This window comes from Phytophthora cinnamomi (genome assembly GCF_018691715.1).
Source record: "Phytophthora cinnamomi strain GKB4 chromosome Unknown Contig17, whole genome shotgun sequence".
In the NCBI taxonomy this organism is placed as follows: domain Eukaryota; phylum Oomycota; class Peronosporomycetes; order Peronosporales; family Peronosporaceae; genus Phytophthora; species Phytophthora cinnamomi.
In genome coordinates this window covers 1,165,391-1,189,210 of record NW_027150950.1, presented here as the reverse complement: position 1 = coordinate 1,189,210, position 23,820 = coordinate 1,165,391, and the positions used below count along the sequence as shown (strand labels likewise).

General features: G+C 51.2%; 2 protein-coding genes across 2 annotated transcripts; both read right to left on the bottom strand.

Annotated features, from left to right (window-relative positions):
* Nucleotides 1-464: 464 nt before the first annotated feature.
* Nucleotides 465-1,190, bottom strand: IUM83_04765 (uncharacterized protein; the record flags this gene model as incomplete). The annotated part of the gene is made up of 1 exon (XM_067928862.1): nt 465-1,190. One exon carries the CDS (start codon nt 1,188-1,190, stop codon nt 465-467), a length of 726 nt encoding a protein of 241 aa, XP_067796326.1.
* A 759-nt stretch (nt 1,191-1,949) lies between these two features.
* On the bottom strand, nt 1,950-6,308 carry IUM83_04764 (GDH/6PGL endoplasmic bifunctional protein; the record flags this gene model as incomplete). Its single annotated transcript, XM_067928861.1, has 7 exons — nt 1,950-2,196; nt 2,298-2,722; nt 5,137-5,161; nt 5,229-5,281; nt 5,341-5,469; nt 5,547-5,693; nt 5,769-6,308. The coding sequence occupies 7 exons, from the start codon at nt 6,306-6,308 to the stop codon at nt 1,950-1,952; spliced, it is 1,566 nt and encodes a 521-aa protein (XP_067796327.1).
* Between the last annotated feature and the right edge of the window lie 17,512 nt (nt 6,309-23,820).

The following is a 23,820-nucleotide window of genomic DNA, read 5'->3' as shown; positions in this document are numbered from 1 at the left end:
CGGACATCCACGCACTGCGCCAGACATCACTATCACAATACATTAATTCGCTCCCGTATGGACGCTATGTAATTGGTGATTGCGCGTATGTTCCGTCGGAGCACCTACTTACACCTTTCAGTGGAACCCAAAAACACATACCGAAGAACGACAACTACAATTTCTATCTAAGCCAGCTACGGATCAAAATTGAACAAGCATTTGGATTAATGACAACAAAATGGTGGCGACTGCGATCTCCTCTTCAAGTGGATCTGAAGCACGCTTCAAAGGTACTTGTAGGTATGTCACGGCTTCATAACTACTGTATCGACCATCGTCAATATCCGAGCCCAACACGCATCGCGAGGGTGGCGTACAACGTGGGCTACATACCGTCTCAGCCTCCAACGATAAGTGTGCAAGGTATCTCTGTCCTTCGAGAGGATGGTGGAATTCATCGCAGACTCCGGACTTGCCAGACCTCAGCACAATATTGCTCGTAGGCGTAGACAATCTACAGAAGTAGATGCGTCGTAGATGACGTTAGAGACGTAGAACGAGTTCGTCCCGTTAATCTTCCTCTGAATGATCAAGTCGACCATAGCTGCTTTGGTCTTGTTCTTGTAGCCATGGACACCTAGCTTCTTGCACAAAAATCGTAGTTGCTTGTACTTAAACGACGACCCGGGTAGATCTTTGATGTACAGAAATATTTTTTTCTCGTTCTGCACTTGCTCCGTGTGCTGCTCCGTGTAGTGATCATCACCTGCACGCTCGCTAGATGTGAGTTCCTCCATAATGACTTCAACGTCGCCGAGAGTGATAGAGTCCAGTTCAGGGTATAGAGAAGCAGCATCAGCGAAAGCCGACGCGCGAACAAAATCATGGCCAGCGAGCAGGGCATCAGCGCGTTCACTGCTTTCGACGATATCCTCACACTTCTTCTCCTCTGCCTGGTGATACTCGTGTCGCGCTGGTGGGGGGAGCGTGGATTCGCTGCTCGCATACTGCGCTAGGCGGGGAGAATGACTGCCGCCACTACAGCCAGACAACTCGTCTGCTTGAGCGAGAGGACGGAAGGTGCATGCGATGGTCGTGTCCTGGGTGTCGGAGGTAGACACGTCGTCAGCGCTGGGACCCGAGAGCAAGTCAGAGGAGCTCGCGCTGGGCTGGACAATGGTGCGCAGCAACCCTCGAGGGCGTTCCATTTGGATGGGGAGTCAGAATCTGGGCAGCCTACCACGGACAGCGCCCCCCCCCCCCCCCCCCCCCTCGTGGTGTGCGTAGGGTCCGTGATCGAAAATTCCCTCGAGGTAGTCCCGACTGCTGCACAGAGCCGGTGCGCAGCCTACCCGGGCCTACCGAGCCTACCGCACACCCGCTCCGTTAAGAACGGCCCTCAGTTCCACGGGCGGTGGGCATCTGAGGCATTCAAGTTGTACACTCGCTTGCGTGCGGAGCCAGTAGCCAACGTGGCTGCATCAATGGTCAGCGGTGTCCCACGCGGCGACATTACATTGACGGATACCAGCTACCACCCTCATTGGGAGGCTCAGCCCAGCCACACGGCTAGGGCTGTAGTGCGGTAGCTGCATATCCTACAAAATGTATCTGTGTTGGCCCCTGATGGATTATCATGTCCTAAGAATAAACTGTTAATCCGAATTTAGCCTCACCCCTAAGTAGATCATGATCCAGTGTGATCCCGTTAGGAACCGGTCTATGTCGGCTTCATTTATCGATACCACAGCTGCAGCTCGATGTTATGATGGCTGACGCGGACTCGCGCTTTGCTTTGGTAATGCGGTGGAGTATTTGGTGCCGGTGTCGCTGCGGCGATGGATCGTGCGCCGTGTGGTGGGCTCCAAGACGTCCGAAACGTTCCCGTGGGTGTTCAGTTAATCAAAGAAACCTTAGAAGCAATGTGCAATGTAAAAGAAAGTAAAAATAAAACCCAACTGGCAATTCTACGCTGCCGATGCGGCCACTTCGCGTACCTGCTTGGCATCAAGAACGTCGCCGATCCACTGCGAGGTGTGAGCAGCCATATCGCGCGTCCCACTCGTCTCTATCATGAAGGCGTGGGCTTGTGGCACCACACGGTGCTGAGCGTTGGGGAAGCGCACCTGGTACTCCTGCATGAACTCGGCGGGCACCCACTCGTCCACCGTCGAGTACACAAACAGCGTCTTGTCTCGAACTTCTTGACTATCTCTTCATCCAGATTTGCCACATCCTTCATTTCATCAGCCGCCATCCCCAGCACGTTGCGCATGACGGTCGCGTTCACGAGCAACAGCGACGCGAGTTGCAACGTTTCGGACGTCTTGGAGCCCACCACACGGCGCACGATCCATCGCCGCAGCGACACCGACACCAAATACTCCACCGCAGCAACGAGTGTCACTCCCTGTTCGTAGTGGTTGAACAGCGGTATCATCTGCTTGCCCTTGGGGGACGGCGCCATGTGCGTGATAGTTGGCTGTATGAGCACCAGCTTGGTAACGTGCTGTGGGAACCTCCTGGCGACATCTAGAGCAAAGTAGCTGCCGATCGAGTGGCCAATGACGGTATGGCGCAGCGTCGGGTCCTCCTGCAGTCTCTGGTTGAGGTAGAAGGCCTTGTGCTCCAGCTGCCCCTCGAGCGAGCAGGCTCGGTTGTCGTTCTTCCACGGCATGGAGTGGCCGGCGTGCGACAGGCAGCGCACCTCGTGGCGCCTGCCGTGCTTCCTGACGATCTCCTGCACGAGCAGCAGATGTTAAAGCATAGCACTTAGCTCGTAGTGATCAAAAGAGAAAGTAATTCATTTTCTGCCTGTGCTCACCTGGTTCTTGCAGTTAACCCACGATTTACCCACGAGAGGTACTCCAACCGGAGCCGATGCGCTCCCTGATGGCTTGACCCGCTCAGTGCTGGAGCTCACGGACACCAATCGTAGCCGGTAGAATACTGGCACGTGAGATGTTCGACACCAGCACGACGCCTAGGAAAAAGTCGCGGAAGCAATAAATGCCAAGAGCGTCTAAGAAGGCCAGCAAACTAAAAACTGATGCTTGCCATCGTCTGACAGATAAACCTATAGCCTATATAATTGCATAAAGGCCATCGGTATAGATTTATAAGTCTATAATCGCACTTATCAGAAATTATAGTGTAGTGCCAAGCATGTGTTGACGCTCATACTAAAAGCAAGATATTTCTCGGCCTTAAACTAGTCGACGGCTCAAAACGTAGGCATCTTGTTCGGAAGGCTATCGCTAGATAGGAAACCGCGTCGAGACAAACTGCAACTGTCCAAAACATAGTTGGAATAGCGCAGATTTCTTATCTGCCAAGAACGTTTCCATAACCATCTTGGATCAAAAGTTACAGGCTGTCAAAGTTGGGTAATCTGTTTTTGGCCTTAAACTAATGGTTTTCCTTATGTGGCATACTGCAGTGCTGTCTTCGGTTCTCGGCCATCGCGTTCGTGCTCGAGAAGCAAAATCAAATTTGTTTCTGGGTCTTCTACAACGTCCAGGCATCGCTTCAACACCACGGTACGTCCGGTGGCTGCGGTCAATTGTTAGCGTTTGCCATCTAAAGTGCATGGTTTTCCTCAGGTTTCGACTACACATTCAAGTTCGCTTGGCTGAACGAAGATACTGCGGCAATGGTGAACAACGCGACGGTGGCCAACTCGTACGAGCATTATCAGCGGGAACGCCGATGACGGCTGGCAGAGCTTGCTCGACAGCCACACCTTTATTTCGGAGATGCAAGTAGTACCTCTGCTCGCGCGGACAAACGCTGGAATGCGAATTGGATTCCGTTGATACGAACTTGGTTGCACCAGCTAGAATACGTCGAAGTACTACGCACACCTACTCATCCGCTTCGTGCTGCACACAGCACCAAGATCATTCACCAATCTTCTTCGCCGACCACACGTCCCGACAACAAACCCATCAACAATGGTCAAGTTCTCCTTCTTCGTCGCTGCCCTGCTCGCCGTCGCCACCATCCAACTGGCCCACGCGGACGAATCCCCCCAAGATTTCGCACCGCTCGACCCCACTGAGGGAAGTGGTTTCGTGAACACGACGCTGGAGGAGAGGTGCTGCTTGTAGACTAACGCAGTCTCTAGCTCAGTGACGTCGACTGAACTCTCTTCGTGTTTCGCCGACGTGGCGTCGAGTGTGAACACGGTACCCACAGACACTGCTGTTCTTTCCTTTTAAAAAACTAACAATCCAACGCTCGTTTGAGGCTACTCGACTAGAGTTCTTCTCTAGCTGTTAGAGTATGTTCTTCTAATTGGTAACTCGATTGAAGACGCTCCCAAGGCGATGTGCCCGCTGGGTACGATATAAACTGCAGCAGTGCGGCTTGGACATCACCTTCGTCCGTCGATCGGTGTGGATATCTTTCAACAGCTACGACGACTGGTGTCCAAAGTGCCCAGGCTGCTTCGATTTCGTCCAAGTCGGCGAAGTGGCTGGATGCACCAAGAACCACGTCTCGCAGGAGGACGTCATACGCAGATAATTCGTCGCCTAGTTCCCAAGGAGATGTCTCAACAGTGCCCTCTGCCGTCTTCGCGTTGGGTTGCCAAGGAGATATGACGGTGCCCCTGGTCACCAAGTACTCCCAGTCGTCTGGGATGTAACGGGGTCCAAGCACATCGCTAACGTCGCAAGACCATTCTATCCGGTGGCTTTGGCGCGTGTCTGCATTGTGTTCGCGTTGGATCGTAACGGTGAACCTGCATGGCTCAGAACTTTTGCTTGGGAACGTTCCTTGTGCGAAGATAGCAGTGACTGTCAGTAATCGATCATCGGTAGCTTTCGCTGCAGTAAGGCGAAAGGTGGTGTTTCCCCACTCCTCCAAAGAGCTTGCAAATTCAACCATGGCGGCTGTCGGGGTGAAGTGGTCGCTTTCATCAATGTTTCGCCCCAACTCCTCTCGGTAATGCGTCGCGTACTCTTGGTATTGCCCGACCAAGAGTTGCTGTCGACGAGAACTCTGGATGGGACTCTGTAATGACTCGATAAACCGTCGCTGGGCCACGTGCACGTGTCGAGCACACTCGCTAGGTGAAAATGATGCATCATAGATTGCGGCATCGAAGCCAGGAGATACAGCAATATTGAGTAGCAGCTGAAGGTGGTTTACCATGACATCGCGGATAATGCCGACACTATTAGGAGAGTAATGTCAGCCTACCACCGAATGAATATGGCCAAAAATACGAAGTGAGAGCATACCTGTCGAAGTAACTCACGCGATTTTGCAGTGTCGCCTTTTCCGCCATATCGATCTGTGCAGCATCAGTTTAGCACATTGTTTTTAGCACGTGCAAGCATCCATGTTACGTACATGAATGCCACGAATATGTTTGCTGTTCCAGACCGGTCGAAGTATTGCTGCATTCAGCTGAAAGTAGTTGCGGAGCGCATGAACAATGAGTTTGCCTGCGTAATGGTCCATCAAGTACAGCTCATCGCTCTGCAACCAACAATTCAAACAAAACAGCGAAATAAGCCTCGTACACTATCAAATCCCCCGATGCTTCCTAAACGTACGCTGTAAAGCGACCGCAAGTGCGTAGCAAGTTCATGCGCGGACTGCAGATCTCGGCCAAACGGCTTCTCCACCACAACCCGAAGAAAAGCGGCAGTCCCCTTCTCCGACGACACCGGTCTCAAATAACGGTGAATGAACTCGGTGCTCTCGAGGGCAAAATGAATCACCGTCAGTAACCAGCGGAAACGACCACCACCGAATTCCAGCCGACACGCACGCACCTGAAGGAAGAACTGCGGAGGAATAGCGAGGTACACCACTCTCCCCTCTTCCCTGTTATCCGGCGACTGCTGCTCTACTAGGCTTCCCCCCAACTCATGATAGTGGATCTCCTTCGATAGCGGTGTATACTGCACGCTAGGCTTGAATTCCGCCTCCAGGAACTCCAAACAGTTTGTCTGAGCAGCTGAAATCCCCTGCTGCCGTGCTACAGCTCCACACACTCGCAGTGCGAATCCCTCGTCGAAGAATCCGCTGCGCCACGCCCGCCCTCGCTCCAAAGATTGCGAGGCCCCTGCAAAAAAGCGGTAGGAGCGCCCACCGGTTACCGCCCCCTCCAGCGCCAAGCGGAACAGCGCCACCCACAGATACTTCGCCGCCAAGTCTCCCGTGGCACCCGCCACGATGACATTCACCACTGAGGTCTGACTGCCATTGCCTGCCGAGAGAGAGGGCAATGCGCACGACACCAAGATGCTCGGCAACGCAAGCAGGAAGAGCCCGGAAGCCACCAGCGGGCGCAAATGACGCATGACATGCATCTGACGAATTTACGCTTATCGAATAATCGTAATACCGGTAGAAATACAGATACCGCTGAGGAACTTTAGCTAGTTCCCCCAGATATGTGATTAAATCATGTTAGGGAGGTGCACCCTCGAACTCCGCCAAAACGCCAAGGCCACTTCCGAATTCAAGCCACCTCACCAAAATCTCTGCCTTCACACCATGGCCACCGCTACATGTAGCAGCATGGGCAAGTGGTCCATCGTTAGCAGAAGTACCTGGTTATCCTCGAGCATCACCGGCAGCCGACGCTATCTTGCGCCAAGCTAGCTACCTGGGCTCAGCTCAAGTGTGAACTCCAAGATCCGCCCAACCGAGAAACCGTGCGTATTCTACTAAAGTCCGCGGCAACGATCGAAGTGCCTCACCGCCACGACTTTGAAGGGGAGAAATCAACAAGTAGCGTGCCGTGAGTTGGAATCATGGCTGGGGCGTTTCATCGACGGAACTACGGCTTGTACATGCCCGTCGCGTGGTTTGATACGTCTAATAGCCTCAGAGATCCTGGCAGAGACTCCAAACGTGCCCCCCTTAAAGTTTTTGGACGGACGGTGGGTGGGCTTCATGAAGCGGCATGATCTTCGCTTCAGAACGATGAATGGCGAAGCTGCATCTGTGGACCCCTCCCAGGTGTGAGCGTTCCCCACGTTGAGCAACTTCAAGCGATGAGCTGGATTGATGAGGCGTGGGGGGAGGTAAGCGCCGAAACCATTGCGGATTGCTTTCGCCATTCTGGGGTTGCGTTTTCTGATGATAAAGAGAACGAGAGGTAGATTCTATTTGGGGTCGTATACGGATCGGATCGTGTTAGAGGTCGTACACACTACCGGGTCGTCGTTTTAGACATCGTGTTTCTGGTCATCGAGAGTAGTCCAGTGACTGCAACTTCATTTATCCCGCAACCAAGGCAACAACTCGGCGCCGCGCCTGTTGGCGCACTGTATTTCGTGTACCCCTAGTAGAGCATGGCTAACCGCACACTTCGAGCTGGTTGAGAACAATATCAACAAGTGGCTGGCGACGGACAAGATGCACGCATACCAAGACAAGTAGTGTTTCGCTTAGCATCCACAAATTGACACAGTTTTCCAGCTCAACGTCGACGGCTTACACACGTTGTGGACTCGGTGCGTGGGTGTACCCCCAGAGCCGTATGTCGGAAACGACAGGGAGGTTAGACGACTATGATTCACGTCGGCCTTCGCGTCGTTATATGAGAGAGATGGTGCGACCTCTCACCCTAGCTGCGTACGACAGTACCGATTGAACCCACAGCCCAGTGGGCTCCGCCCCTGCCCAGACAAGATCATTCCGCATTTCGCCGAGGAGAGAGCAAAGCTAACGCCTACGATAAAGCCAGCCTTTGCCTACGCACACTACAGCCTTGAGTATTTTGTGGTCATAGTAGAAGTGTAATTCTCATTCGTTCTCCCAAGAAGCGCGAGCAGTCAGCGAAGTTCTATCACGGAGGCTACGAATTCACTCGGGCATAGCCTTCAAGTCGAAAGATCGTAATGAGGTGCAGTGTGTACCACAGCACAGACTGTAAGGCTCGCTTGGAGGTTCGACTCACTGTCAGACATTGCCATCTAAGTAGAACTCATCACTCACTTGCTGCCACACTTCGTTGGCAGGAGGATTAAGATTGACCACGGATAGACTGTCAACACGATTTTTCATCGCAACCGTGCAATCAACAATATCAGTAGTCACAGCAGAAGTCGTCTACACACAACTGTGGGTATTCACCAGGTTGTGGCAATATTCAGCCGCACAGCAGGTGAAAAGAACTTTTTGGGATAATGCAAGGATGAAACCAAGCCGGTCGCCTCAGTTAGGCATAGCGTTTAGTTTAAGAGCTTCCAGCTTTCCCACAAACCGTTATCTTCACGTGGCTCAAGACCCCCGCCCCCACTTTCTACGCGCATAGGACAGTATGCCCAGGCTTACCCCTCGCTCTTACATGCACCTAGTACAAGCGTCATGTGATCCGGGCTTCGCGAAGAAGTTCTTCGTGAAAGTTACATCAATTGATGGGTCAAGTGTATCATTCCGGAGCATCGAAGAAGAGCAAGAGGGTACCATAGCTCGTTCGGTAGCTGAACAGTACATAGTGCCGGCGGTTGAAGTGCAAAAGGCTGGACGAATTTGTTTACTGCGTCAACCAGTCGCTGCTGTGACAGCCGAACGTGTGTATCGCGGAAAAGTAGTGTTTGAAGTGGTGACTCAGTTACAGTGGCAGTCGGCGGTGAAGAGCTGTCGATCAAGTACTCGAAGATCATCATGGTCGCCCCAGCCGTGGCATTAATCCTGTAACATATCACTTTCAACTTAAGTGAGTGGGAATTGCCAGAGGTCGAGCCCTTGCATGACGAAGTTCTCACAATAGTAATCGGCACTAACAACTAATGCCGTTCAAGAAACATTAACGAAATTGTAGAAGGCCTCATTGACCAAGATGGATTTCCCAAACCCAATCGCATTTGGCGTTGGATTCATCCAACCTCCGGCGGTTGGTCAGAATTGCCCCTGCATCATGCAGTTGACTTCGCATACTACGTTGACAGAGGCGTCCAAACGATTCTTGAGTCCGTTGGTAACTCTTTCTGTGAGCCGCCGATATCCGTCACAGCCAGCACGAACGCAAGCAATCATGAAACGAGTGAAAGCAATAACCCGCTTTTCGACCCGCTTCAAGACGACGATGACGCCGCCCCAGATCATTCCGAGATCGTAGAAATAGTAGAGTCGGCAACTCGAGAGGAGTAACAAATGGTACATGATCGAAACACGGCACGCCAGCATCAAGGTAAGCCCTCTTCTACATTTATTCAATCTTTGATCCGGTCAGAAGCTGTCTTGTCCAAGCCTCTACCCGGGATTTTAACCAGACTGTACGACTGACAATTTGGTACGCGGGGTCTCTCTGTAATGCACTTCGCGCAATTTCATCAAGATTCACGCATCGCTTGATACGAAGCTGGTGGTGCAAAATTTTGAAAAATTATCTGCGACGATAGAGGTCGGACCAGCAAAACATGCAACGTCACTGGAAGAGGTTATTGCGGCAGCTCGCGTACTTCAACTTTACGCGCGAATATTGCTGCTCCGAAGCGAGTGAATAAACGGATACTGTGGTGGCATTCCTTAATTCGAGTGCTCTCCAATTACAACGGAAAATGGCCGAACTATTCACCTTAGTGTTCTGGATAAACGATATCTTTGAGGACTTTGAGCGGCATGTGCAGCGAACACAGATCTGCGCCAAATTAGTCGACGATGTTCCTCAGATGACCGCATTCTTCGGGGACTGTTGTACGAAAAATTGCATCAAAAGGTCGATGCATTAGTCCAAGCAAGTAATTCGCAATCACCCGCACAATCCCGTTCACATCAAGTTCAGCAGACTGGGCGGCATTCGGTTGGAGACAGGAAACCCTGGTCCACTGCCCGACCGCGTCCTCAAGCTTATCCCTACCCAAGTCGATCCCTCGAGCGGTGAGTCTCGTAGTTTGTCTGCATTATCTCTCAACGACGGGTGTCTATCCGAGGGCAACTCAATGTCACGGGGGCAGAGAGCATTTCGTCCCAAAAGCTCTACACACACTCGTGGAAGCCGAAATCAATAAGCGTTTCGGAGGAATCAAGCAGGAATATAAAGCACTTTGACTCCTCCCAGGTGAGTTCACAGGGCACTCACTCGGGAATCCAATTCAAGCGCTGCCGATCCCACTCCTCAAAAACCACGCCGACGACGACAGTGAACAATTCTCTCCCGGGCTCATAATGCAAGTCGATTTCGAAATGAGATCGAGCGTTGTGCCAGCTGTAGGCGCTGCAGAAATATTCAACCCCGCCGTCGTCGTCGAGACGAAAATCTCTCCCCGGCTCATTGACCAAATCGATGCTTCATTGCAGTCGAGGTCAGTGATAACTGCAGGCGCTACAGACCCTTTCGTCTCTCGGGAAAAACTATCACATGTCGATTCAAATCAAAACCTTTTAACTAGCACAAGCCAAATTACTCTGACAAGCTATTCGGCTAGGATTATCCAGCACAGTCTCGAGTCCGAGCTCCTACGAGCAGAAGCGAAAATTACACAAATTCACCGTCGTGAAGGTTGTGTACGATCAGATCCAGCGAAACAAGACGCCATCGACATGTCTGCCTGTAAAGCTTTATCCGACTGCATCCACACTCAGCAATTCAGTGTGGAGGAGGCTACTAGATTCGTCCGCAGCCAAACAATACGTGACAACAGCCCCACAATAGCATTAGACCCCGTACGGCTTCAACAAGTGTCAGCTGGTTATCCCCACCTCGACGTCTTGATGCAAATTGCAGAGCGTGGAGTGTCTGCGAAATGGAGAGATGGCCCTATCGCGAGGCGTCCTCCTCCAAAAAATCACAATTCATGTACAAAACATCTGCAAGCGGTGGCTAGAAATATTCGCCATGGCCAAGGCGCTGGCGAATACCTAGTTGTGGACGGCAGCACCCTCGATATCTGGTCATATGTAATTTGCGGTCCTCTTGGTGCCGCTCTCAAGAAGGAGTAGACCCAGCAGAAGAAGTTCGTACGATACACGATCTATCCTACCCCATTTTCGATTCAGTGAATGGCGCGTTTGTCGTTGACTCTGCTCCAGTGGTCCCATATGAACCCGTAGCAAAAATTGCGATGCGAATTGAAATGTTAGCTGGCCAATGGGTTCGAAGGAAAAATCGGCCTGCTGACAGGCGATGTCAAGTCAGCTTTTTGAGCAATCTACGAATACATGCTGATCACGTTTTCAGAATGGCAGCTTACATCAAGGAACTAGATATTCTCATGATTGACCTTGCAGCTCCATTTGGGTGGTCGGGATCATCCCCGCTTTACGTGTTATTAGGCAGAGCTAATTCGTGGCTAATGAAAACCAACTCGCCCGATACAGTCTCCGACTCCACAGACCGGGATCCATTTTTTAGTTATGAATGGGTCGATGACCACGTACTAGTTCCAATCCTCCGACGAAGGCGTCGGAGTTGACTTCGCTTCCAGTCATGAGCTGGAAGCGCTTCACGCGCGACTTGCACGATGGACGCATCGAGCAGGTCTGCGTTCTTTCGAACAGTGAAAGAACGCAGAGCGAGAGAGAAGAGCTGAGACAGCTCGTCATGGGAAGTACCACTGAGAGTGAAGCCACTCTCAGCGCGAAGACAAAGCGAGAGCGCTTCGAGGAACAAGGCTGGGACTCGCTGAAGTCGATTCCCTATTACGAATTTTTGAGGGAGTACAAAGATGTACTCCCGGAAGAGATTCCTGCGGAAGCTCCGCAGGACAAAAGAACTCCAGATTATTTCAATCACATCGGATTCAGAACATGAAGTAGTAGTAGAACGTGGGAGCGACACGGAATCAGCCCTGACTTATCATTTGAACCGGGTGAGTATTGCGATGACGAGAGCCAAGCGGCAGTAGTATAAAAGGCTTACACGAGTTACCAAAAGCTGGTTGTTCTGCGCTTTGTGGTAGGGCCTAGATGTAATGAGCGTTTAGGATGATTATTACGTTTGGGCACTGCAAAGTTGTTTGCGAAGTGAGTTCATTTAGGAAAGCATTTATCAATCCTCTACTACTCCTGCCTGCCCAGCAAGGAGGGCGGTGTATGGCAGCAAGTCCTAGCTCCGCAGCACCAACCAATGACGCTTGATTATGCAGTGTCTCTGTTGAGGCGGAACCCACGCAGTAGCTTATGGAGTGGCAACGTTGACGCGGATAGACTATTTCTGGGATCGTATACGAATCGGGTCGGGGATTAGGTCGGGCATCAAAACTGTTAATGTGATGATCGGGCATGTGCGAGGCTGCTTTTCGCAGCTCCAAAACAAGCACTGACGTACCTGCATATTCACAGGGTGCCGTGCGGTCCGGAGGTTGTTGCTATCTATTCGTAGACGGCGGTTGCGCATAGCTTGCCGGCTATCGACGGAAATAATAGCATACATTGCAGTGCCCAACTTAGGAGAACTACAAGCATCGCAACGTCGCGAGGAACGGTTGCTGTTCTAACTTCGGCAACGACCTCCTAGCAACAACAACCTCAAGCATCTCGACGCGCACCGATACTGGGTTCCAGTATTAGGAAATGGAGCTCGGTCCTGCGACCTGACTGGCTCCCGCTAGCGCTGCGCGTAGATCATGACACGGCAGACAATCGAGGGGCTAGACACCAACATGCCTCAGTCGATGCTGCGAACGACGCGAAAGGCTCAAAGTCGTACAGGCGAGACGTGCGTGTACCACAACGGAATTCGGTATACCAAGGGCTGGGACTCGATGGTGAAGATCACGTTTCGGTGCAGTGTATACCGAAGCGCACAGTGCAACGCTCTCCTTCACGAGTACGCCACCGGTGGATGTAAAGTGACTGAGAAACACATATGTCTACCTATGCAAGGTCCAGAAGCCGATACAATTGACGTGACAAAACAAATGAAGCAACTGGTGGATACGTTGGCTATTATGGACCTCGCGGTGCCTTATTATCAAATGTGGGATGGGGTTAGCAAGGCGTTTATCCGAAGGACGACGTTATCCGGAAGGGGCTTAGTATCGACCAGGTTAAAAATCGAGTCTATCGAATTCGACGCAAGCACTACGGATCGCACATACTAGGTTTGATTGAGGTTCCACCGCGTTCTTTGGCGGTTGGCAAGCCATTTAACTTCTTCCAGTGTCATCAGTCTCGACCTAGCAACGATCCAACGGCAAAGTCTCAGCGAATTATAGGTTGGACCCACCCAGAGGTTCGACCGCTTATGATGTATCACAATGTATCCATCGTTATTGATGGTACATTTCGCTCCGTCTCAAAGGGCTTTAATTGTTGCGTTATCATGATGGTGCATGACAGAGCCAGCGAGTTGTACGTGCCGATCTATTATGTGTTTTGCATAGGAAAAGAGCGCGATATGTACTCCGTCATTGTGGAGCAGATATATCAAAATGCATCAGAAATCTTGCGCCGAGTGAAATTGGTACGACTTTGAGCATGCATTGATCGAGGCATCGCGAAAGCAATTCGAGAATGCCTTGATTATCGGCTGCTTGCTTCACTGGAAACAAGCCGTGAGCCGCCGAATGCAAAAAAACGCTACATTTACCGGAAGCTGAGATCGCCATTGCTATGACCAAAGGCGTGCTTGACATGCTCACAGTTATCGGGCCTGATTTGGTGCGTGATGAGGGTATTAAATGGGTGAAACGAGAGATTAGGAAGCGCTGCGCTGAAAGGGAATCCCGTACTCGCATCCCAAATGGAAGGAATTCTGGGGCTACTTTCGTGCAACATGGCTGGACCGCTACAAAATCGAGGAGTGGAATGAGCACGGTGTTCAACACGATCTCGTGACGCGAACTAATAACCCATTGGAGCGCTTTCATAGGGAACTAAACAAGGCTTTCACGACTCGTCCAAACATCGTCACATTTGTGTCAACTATTCGCAATATCTCACAGGTCTACGTTACAAAACTAGCTGATATCGCTTTTGGACGTCGAAAACCAGGCACGAGGAAGAACGCAAACATACGCAGGGAAAAAGAGGCGTGGAAAGGGTAAGAATACGCGTAACAAGCACCAAAGCCAAGACGAAGAACAAAGTGGAGCCGACGAGTTTAGCGTGGCAGTGTCATTGGATCTACGTAGTGTAGCAGGAGTGTTAGCCTAGGAGAGCGAAGACGACGCTCCGGCACTCGAAGGGCTGGAAAGGGAGGCAGACAGCGACAACAGTGACGATGCAGAACCTGGAGATACCAATGACAACACCGCCGACAATGACTTTATACCCGACTTCTCGTTCGAGTTCCAGGAGGAGGATCTAGATGGCGCTGGAACAAGCGACACCGAGCAAAACATGATATTAGTACTAGTGTAGATCTAGCGCCTAACGCGCTCTAACACGTGCGCGAGGAACATGCATTTCACTTAATATATTCGCATAAGAAGGATCGATTATTCAAAACCCTACTTTTGATCGGGTCGGTATATTAGGTCGGGGTTTGATGCCCGACCTAATCCTCGACCCGATCCCAGAAAAAACCTACGCTCGGGTATCGGTTCTCGCAAGGTCCCAGGTTGAATAAGCACGCCGCTGAGCTATGCGAAACCCGTTTGTGTAGACTCACAGTCTTTGGCACCATCAATGATGTCAGCGGCTGAGCTTCAACACTACCGGTAGCAGTATGCGCCGGCGAAGGGCTAAGGTCAAACAAAATTCTTTTGCTGTGTCGGTTGGTGTCGGAGACAGTGCAGTGTTGTCGGCGCCACCACCATCGGCGTCGCAGTCGTCTGAAACAATTCTCCATAATGCTACGAACTAGGGACTCACGGTCTGGCCTGGCGTTGTGGTTGGCTACATCGCACGAACCAAACACGCGATCAGACCCGTATACGACCCCAAAGAGAGTCTACCGAACCAGGCTGGTTACCAGCCCCCCGATGGCCCAGTGGCCTCGACTGCCTCAACTGCCATTAGATATTGCGTCCTAAAGGCCTTCTTACCAATGAGAAACAAAACGGGTATACGAAGGAGTAAGACTATGTTTTTGAGCTGCGCTCTGTATTCATGTGATCTCGATCACAAGCACCAAACTTCGGCGGTCTCAAGTTGGACTCGGTTCGTGGGATGCTTGTATTACAGTGTAGAATAGCCGGTGCATTTCAAACTAAGATAATATCGTATTATGACGAAAATGTATGCCTACCACATGGTACATGGCAAAATATAAATAGCACCTTGCCAAATGCAGGGTGCACACCAAAATCAGATGCGCCACACAGATGGGTGCGGCAAGGTCACCAGGATGTGTGATCTTGTCGCTCCACGCAGTGGGGTAGGGAAAAGCCAGTGGGAGGACGAGGACCATCCATCCCACTGGCTAGACCGCCTGCGTAGCGTGGGCCGCGCTACCGATCCTCATTTCAGAATCGGCAGTCAAGTTTGCAGACATCACCAAAGCGCGGCGTGCCTGGCCCTGCGCGGCGACAATGCGACGCGGCTACAATGCGACGCCCCGTTCGCCGTGCTTGTGTGTGCTACTCCACCGGCCTGTGCGAAGCAAGTTCAAGGGTAACCCCGTTTACTGCTTCAGCTGATGGCCGTAGCAGTAGTTCACAACGGCACGTGTGCTTCATCGACTATAGCGATTGCATCAAATAAGCATCGTGTGGTTTGTATTAGAAAGTTATCGTGTAATATATGTAAATGCGTACTATCGCTTTTTGTTTGTTGTTGTTCTTCTTCATTCTTCTTGCGCTTCAGCCTCCACGTAGGTGCGCTCAACTTGACGGCGTCTGTGCCGTCTGAAGCGCTCAATTTCGCCCGACGGCAGGTTTTCCGTGGTTTCCAGCGTGGGCTCCCATGACGTTAGAAACAGAGTTCGCCCGTTAACCCGCACATGATCGAGAATAGTTTTCATCTGGTAGGTGGGGCGGCCATGCAGGTCCACGTCAGGTGGCAGGACCCACTACCCACTCGGCCTCCCCCGTATCATCACCTTGTAATGCGGCATCGATAAGGGGGGGGGGGGGGCCTTGGTAATGCGCGCATGCGCGACCGCATCAAACGACCGCTTGATTGCGCGCCCAGCAGCCATTGTGGGCGAGGTTGAATTTAGCCCCCATGTCCTTAAATAGCGGGCGGCCGCCTCGTCCAGTCGCCCCCCACCCTCTTTCTTTAAGGTACACTTAACACCACTTAAACCAAAACCTTCGACCTCCATGCGAGCATAGTTTGCCCCCATCTGTGCTGAAATAGGAGCTTTCTCTCGGCTTCATCCTAGCTCTGGAAGAAACACCCGGTTGCATCCACGTGATAGCACACGAATCTCATTTGGGTTGGGGGATACGAGCAAAACCTCAAAGCTCGATCGGCTTGGCGTCATGTCAAGAAGTAGTTCGCGGCGACGGAAATCCTTAACGGGGGTATTTAACCCCTTGGATGCAGGGGGTAGGAAATTTGCCTTATGTTGTTCTGAACAGCATAAAAAACACTCAGCTTCATTATGCCTCTAAATCCGCAAAAAGGATCTTCGGCGCTTCCCAGAAATCCATAGGATGTGATTGGGCCACGTGGTGAAAAGGGTAAGTCTGATTGGGTATCAAAACATATGCCTTGAGACAACCGCGTGCAAGGCTAGGCTGATTCGATAAATGATATTTAGGTTCCCCTCTTGCCGACCTCTAGCAAAGCTACTCATTCTCCGATTCCACCGCGCAGAGCTCAAGTATGGCGTATGCCATGGCCTTTCACGCGATCTGGCCGCTGCTGCGCAAGGAGGGATGGACCTGGAAACCAGCGATCGGGATTCAGATCCAGTTAGTCAACTACCGATAGCTATGGTATGCTGTGTCTAATATTTTTATTGTATCCAGCCACAACTATCTCAAACCTGGTCGCAAACTGAGAGGGGGAAAGCGAGGTGTGGAATTCTTCAATGGTGATGACGAGTTGCTGAGTTATATCTGCACGGACAAGCAGCTATGCGAGTGGCTCGGCATTCGCAACATAATGGAGCGGTCGCAACATCAAGCGAGTACGTAGAGTATTGGTTCAACGCTTTATTGTCGCTTGATTCCGGCGACGCTCCCACATTATCAGTTGTAGATGGGGCATGATGTCGTTTCTGGTACTGACATCAGCAATCGGACGCTTGATCCAGTCAGCGCAGTGCATGGCTCGACTCCTGATGCTAGCTCTCTATCAGATGTCAGTACGCCGCGCAGATACTCGGTTTCGGATGAAGAAACGTATGAGCCCAGTGACGAAGATGACGAAGACGAAGAAGAGCTAGCACGTCGTAGCATTGCCGGCGCCAAGGAAGCACGTGGTGAAGAAGGTGAAGCAAAGGACGTCGACGAACAACAGCCAAGAAATGGTATTTACAATACCCTGCGTGATTCAGCCTGCGGTAAACCCCTTCGCTTCGACTCTGTGGACCCGCTAGATCCTAACATTGTTGGGGATATCGATGAAACTGCGCTGGAGACCGATGGCGAAGGAGGCGAGGATTCCGCTGAAGGTTTCATGGAAGGCGTTGCTGACACGGACAGCGACGCCGTTCTGTCGGGTGCGGACAATATCCAGCAACAGCTTAGAAGGATTACGAAGCTGTTGGGTGCAGACGAGCTGGAACGATTACACATGCGGGTCCAAGGTAAGCTGTGCTTTAGCTAACTAACTACTAGCGCTTATGCGGACAGGGTCATCGGAGGTCTACGATGATAACCAGCTCGGTCAAATGAAAGCAGACGGGTGGGACATGCTACCTGAGAATTTGGAAACTGTCATCGTAAATGACACCGAAGTTGACAAGATGTACTCGGGCTATTGCGGCCCATCACAAAATATAGTTGCAGCGTCAAAGTCGCCACTGAAGCTCTTCTATTACTTTCTACCGAAGGCATTCTGGCGTGATGTAGCAAGCCAAACCAACCTGTACTGGAAGCAAACGCTGAGCACAAGACTGGACAAGGCAGAACAGAAGGAAAAAAGTGTTACACATCGTGCACAGAGAAGTAGGGATGCGTTGCGACAAAACCTTTAAAAAAAATCGAGAAGATTGCACCCCACGAACTCGTGCAATCGATTGGCTTGATGATTGCACATGCATTGAGTCCCTGTAAGCGCGTAGGATGCGTTGCGACGAAACCTTGAAATTTTTGAGAAGATTGCACCCCACGAACTCGTGCAATGGATTGCTTTGATGATTGGACATGCATTGAGTCCCTGTGAGCGCATGGAGGATCATTGGAATACTACATCCATGGGTGTACTTCCCGTGGTAACGTTCAGCAAAGTGATGCGTCGCGACCGGTTTCGTGATATCTCGCGTTTTCGACATTTCACGGATAAGGAGAGTCCTGCAGCAGCCACGGATCGAGCTTGGAAAATAAGGTCTGTTCTCTCTACACTAGAGAAGATGTTCAAAGAGGGCTATGTTCTTGAATCACGCGTTGCTATTGACGAAGGTGTCCTTCCCTCTCACAACAAGCGAAACCCGACGAGGACGTTTATGAAGGACAAACCACATCGCTGGGGCTCCAAGTGGGTCATGACCTGCTGCGCTGAAACGGAGTATTGCAAAAGGTGTGTGTTGACATTGTATGTTTATTGTTTTGTTGTTATGCTGACATGATATGCATACTATGACACTGCTCATTCTAGAGTCGAGCTGGATATTGAGCGATCTGGTGACACCGAGGGTTCACAGGCTATGGATACAAAAAATGGTCCTACTGCTGTCATCAGGAACGTTGCGTGTGTGTTTCGGGGCCTCCCGTACGAAGGCCGGCGATTGATTATTGGTGATCGATACTACACTTCCATCCCACCGGTTCAGCCGTTGCGAACGATGGGCTTCAACTACGTCGGCACTATGCAGACCGATCGGAAGGGCTGGTGTGATCGTTTGAATTACCCAAAGAAAAAATGCCAAGCTCGGACTCCGCGTGGTACATTCCAAATGGCAGTGGCGAAATCGAATCCTGGTCTCGTGGCGCTGATGTGGGCCGACAATACCGTCGTCTATTTCCTCGCTTCCCAGGTGACTACTGAAGCAACCACAGTTGGCGCCGTGAAAGAGGTGGTGGAGCAAGCGACATCCCTTGTCCAGGTCTGGTAGCTGAATACCAACGTTACACGGGAGGCGTGGATTGTCATGACCAGCTGCGGCTACAGGCGTACTCGATGCAGATGTCAACAAGGTAGGGATGGATTTATGCTGACACGGTGGGGTTTACAATCCTGACGTATGCCGTTCGGATACGACAGGTTCAACAAATACTACAAGAGTCCATTTCTCGGCCTTATCGACATGGCTCTAGTGAATGCCTACATCATCTACAAGCATCTATGGGAGAAAAAGCCCCACAAGAGGTCGCACTTCAATTTTTTGGCAAGGCTTCATAACGATTTGATCGAGCAAACGGAAGCGTGCTTTACACAGGCAAGAGCGGCACCAAACTTGGTAGCGAAGAGGCCAAACATCGTGCAAGGAGATCACCAGCTCACACAGACCACTGAGTACCGCCTGATTAATGGTGTTCAGCGCCTCCGCCAGAGGCATGCTCCTGTTACAAGCCGGAAGGAAAGAAGCGAGGAGGAACGTCTTCCTACTACTGCGCTCCGTGCTCACAAGGGAAGAAAGGCCTGATCACACTGTGCAACAAGGAGCGCGGGCACCCCAACAACGAGGGCCTCATATGCACCCAAATTTGGCATTTCGTGTGGCAAAACGGTGAGGTTGCACCCAAGGCAAGCCATATCCGTGATCGTGCAGTAGCGAAAGAGTAGTGGTTACGTTATAATACATGCTGGTGCATTTTGAAAGGCAGTGCGTTCGAATACGGGCAGCGTAGTTAGCGCGGCTGAGGACTCCGCTGTGCTTCAGTCTCCTCGATGGATTTGTTGGCCGCTCACTCCTGCACCACAATTAAAAAAAAACATGATTGCGTGATATCGAGCAAGTAGCTGTGATTGGTCTAAACGTATATACGGGCAGTGCCCATCCGCATTGCGGGAATTATTACCAGGAAGGTTAGCTACAACGTGTGCGAAAAAAATACAATTTTGTACTAGTGTACGATATGATATACTGTGCGTCATACTATTTCTTATACCGTCCGGGACGGTATAAGGCTTTTTTAATGTCGTCCATGTCACCCCTCCGCGTTCTAGGGGTTAACTTCTGAGTAGCTTGAGGAATGACCTTGACCGGTTTGGGAGTCACTTACTGATGTCCACAACAGTCCGCGAGTAGACCGATAAGAGTTCCGATCTTGTGTTTAGTACGAAATGTGTAATCGCGCTTGATCAATCGATTAAACTGCTCCACTGGGTTATTGGTCATAGCGTAGCCACTGGAAGTGTGAAAACACTGCCAGCGGTGGAATTCAATTTTCACCCACACCTTCTTGAAATAGCTTCCAAAACCAGACTGCTGCTGGTCGCTCGACTACTTGGCCAACGATTTTTCCACCATTTCGTCATACGTAGCTTCACTTGAAGAAAAGTGCATGCCGTAAATATCCGCCATCACATGTTTACCCATCGTTCCCGGCACAGCCATCAATATTTCGTGAACCTTAGCCATCACGTGATAGAAACACATGAGATAGATCAGGTCGGAATCCATGCCGAACAATTGATTGACAGCGTTCAACTGGGCAGCTGAGGCATCCGCCATCACGTACTTGATCAGCAGTTGTTGATTGGTGACCGCAGTAAACATCCGTGAAGAGCTGACAACGCCTTCACATAGCGTTCTTCTACGCGCTGTGATGTAATGAAGATGGCGACCAAGTGGAACGACCGAGCCCAATCCGATATTCCACACACGACAACTGGATATACCACTTGGTTCAATTTGAAGGTACCGTCCATGTGAAACACAAACGAGCTTGTGTCGCGGGCGGCGTTTCGTAACAGACACTTGGTCGTGATACCCACCAGGAATGGGTTTTCGTCAGACCCGTTCCCCACGTCTGGTGTACAATTGCTGTTTCGCTCCCATCCGAATGAGAACGGCTGTGTGTCTGCAATGGCCGGCCCGTGCGCCAACTGGTGAATCTGATCAACCACATCGTCGTAGTTGTCTGTGCGGCGAAGCTGTTTCTTGTTGAAGTTGCTGACAAACCCCTGCACCTGGCGTAAGGTAGGCATCTCCTCCTCGGTTAGCCCAAATCGCCGACCCATGCCGATGCGGATACGAGCTGGCTTCAACCCTGCGTTGCCATTTCTCTCCTGTAATCGTTCAGGCGTGGGGTAAGCTGGGGCTGGCGAGGGTCTCGGGCAAGGGTTTCATGGGCACCACGCTCCATGATCGTCACTCGGTTTAATTCTTGGCAGGTGAGAATCGTTCCTTTCCACGGATAGGCGTCATAAGGTGTGACAGCCTTGCACGTTCCCGAAGAGCACTCCAGCAGTTGGTAGCGCATCTTATGTGGGCGTGGTAGCGCGCGCACGACGCACGGAACCAGGTGGCTCTTGACGACGATGAAAAACTTCATGTCCTCGGTGAGCAGTTGCGAGTCTTCACGAGCCATGTCGCTGCAGACGGTTGTCCACTGTGTGTTGAAGGCATAGTGAAGAAAAGGAGGGGAGGGGGCGAGGGTGCTTGGGCTGTGGCGAATTCTAATTTCTTCGTAATGAATGGAGATCCATAACAGAAACAACAGATATGATAGCTTTGATCGTCTAATTAAGCCATATCATTGGTGAAAATTCTCACATTAGGTCGCGAGCTATTTGCTAATATTGGGTGGTGTGCAGCCCCTTGGGTTTGGTGTGGTGCCACGTGTTTGATTAGTGTGGTCCTAAGTAGTTTTGGTGTGCCGAACGCAAATCTAATGTGTTTGGTTGCTATCTGTCTGACAAACTGTTATTCACTGTGTTTAGTGGGTTCTGTCCTGGTTCATGTAGTCAGCTTCATGGAAACGCTGTGGTGGGGCATATTCCAGAGCAGCCTGCTGCTAGAACCTGGGTTAACCATGCCGCATCGCCGTGTCCCACCGAATCTTTACAGGCTAACCCGATATAGACTCGCGTCAAGCTTCAACCGAACGGAGTGCAAGACCCCGTGCTTTACTGTAGTGAAGAAAGGATGCTTGAGGAGTTTAGTGCTATCGCGGGATGTGCTCAAGCCATGACGATGTATCGCGAGGTGGACAACGACAGCATCCGTGCAAGAGCATTCCTCGTTATAATGAGGCGCTGTCTTTTGCTCGTGGTGGGGCCTTTGGCCACACTCACTCCGCCCAGCAAGCTCAAACTCCCTCGTCTTTCTGGATTCCATTATCCTAGATGACTTTGATCTAGACTACTCACGAAGCGTATACAACTCGTGCACCGATAATGCGAGCGAACTTTTGCTCTTCAGCGCCCGGGTTGTAGCCCCACAGAGCAAGCTCAACGTAATGATAAGCAAAGATGCATCTGGTGCAGTGGAATGGACACAATTATTACATCCCCCGAACTTCAGCCTCCCAGTCCCCAACCATCCGTCTACAGTACTAGATCAATAGCGCAATGTTCTTTTCCTCATGCGTCCAGATTATCACGACGTAGGGGGGCAAATCGTTTTGTATTGACTCGGGCAAGCTCGAGGGCGTGATTAGCGGGCGTGGTGAGGCGGGATCCGCGCGACGATGCAAATGAAAAGTGAGTTCCGGCACTCGCTGAGCTCGGCCTCGACTAACAATAGCTACCACTGTACCTCCGAAACATACCACCTATCGGAAAACCGATCATCCTCCGGACTGATCTCCATTTCCTCATGCGTCCAGATTATCACGACGTACGGGGGCAAATCGTTTTGTATTGCCTCGGGTAAGCTCGAGGGCGTGATTAGCGACCCCCAGTTTTGTTGCTGGAACGCGCTTAAGATTGTAGAGGGAAAATCATGCGGTTGGACAGATCTGTTGTAGTCGCCGCCGATTGCATTGGATACTCCTCGAAGCACCGCGACATCCACCTGCCCAGTGTCTTGATGCACAAACTATCGACTTTCCCGCGAGTAGCGCTGTCACGCCTCCGCTTCTTAGCGAGTGTGTGGAATATCTTGTCGGCGGTACGCCTGCACATCTTGCCGTCTTGTTGAGTGCGCTCGCGACTGTTTGTGCAGTAAGATCAGCGCACAGATATTCGTGGCTGGACAACCGGAGCACACGTGTTTTAGCGCTCGGACAGGGCATATTGAGCGGTCTCCTGATTGATGCAAGGTTCTCCACGAGCCGCGCCCATATTGATCATTCTTTGCGCCACTGAGGCCGATCGTGATAGCTGTCGCTCCTTCAGCGTTCACAGGTATACCGCGTGCATCGACAAAGAAGGCGTTCTTGCCTTCAAGCAGTAAAACTTTCTGTACCTCCCGACCAATAGGTACTCGGATCTCAGTAGCAAGAAGAAATAGCCGAGAAGCACGCTGCTCCATAGTAGGCGGTCGCGAGGGCGTTCGAGACGGAGGGACCGACGAAGAAGTCGAAGAAATGCGGTAGTGATTGGCATTTTCTTCTTGGTAGGTTTGGATAGATGTTTGATGCCTTGGAGTAGTATCTTGAGCAGAGGTGATCGGGTCGACTCCACGTCACGGTAACGCCTATGGAACCAGAGCACACTAGCAATTTTGGACTGGATAGTTGAATACTGGTTCCTACTACTTGAGGAGTTCCAGCCGTATTTCCAAAGGTAGATAGCAAAATACGCGAGTTTGTTGGAGCTGGATCGACCGGCTGTGTTTAACCACGGTCTCCACCCCATCGAGGCTGAGTATTTTTTCCACTGTTGCCAGTGATCGTAGCACTTGCTCGAGGAAGCTTTGGCGAGGGCTTCGCTGCCCAGAGTTGCTCCCAGAGACTTGAGAGATCGTCGAAGGGAGGTCGTGCTTCTACCTGTGACCACGACGATGATAGCTTAGTCCAAGTTTGCCATAGAGGATGCGTG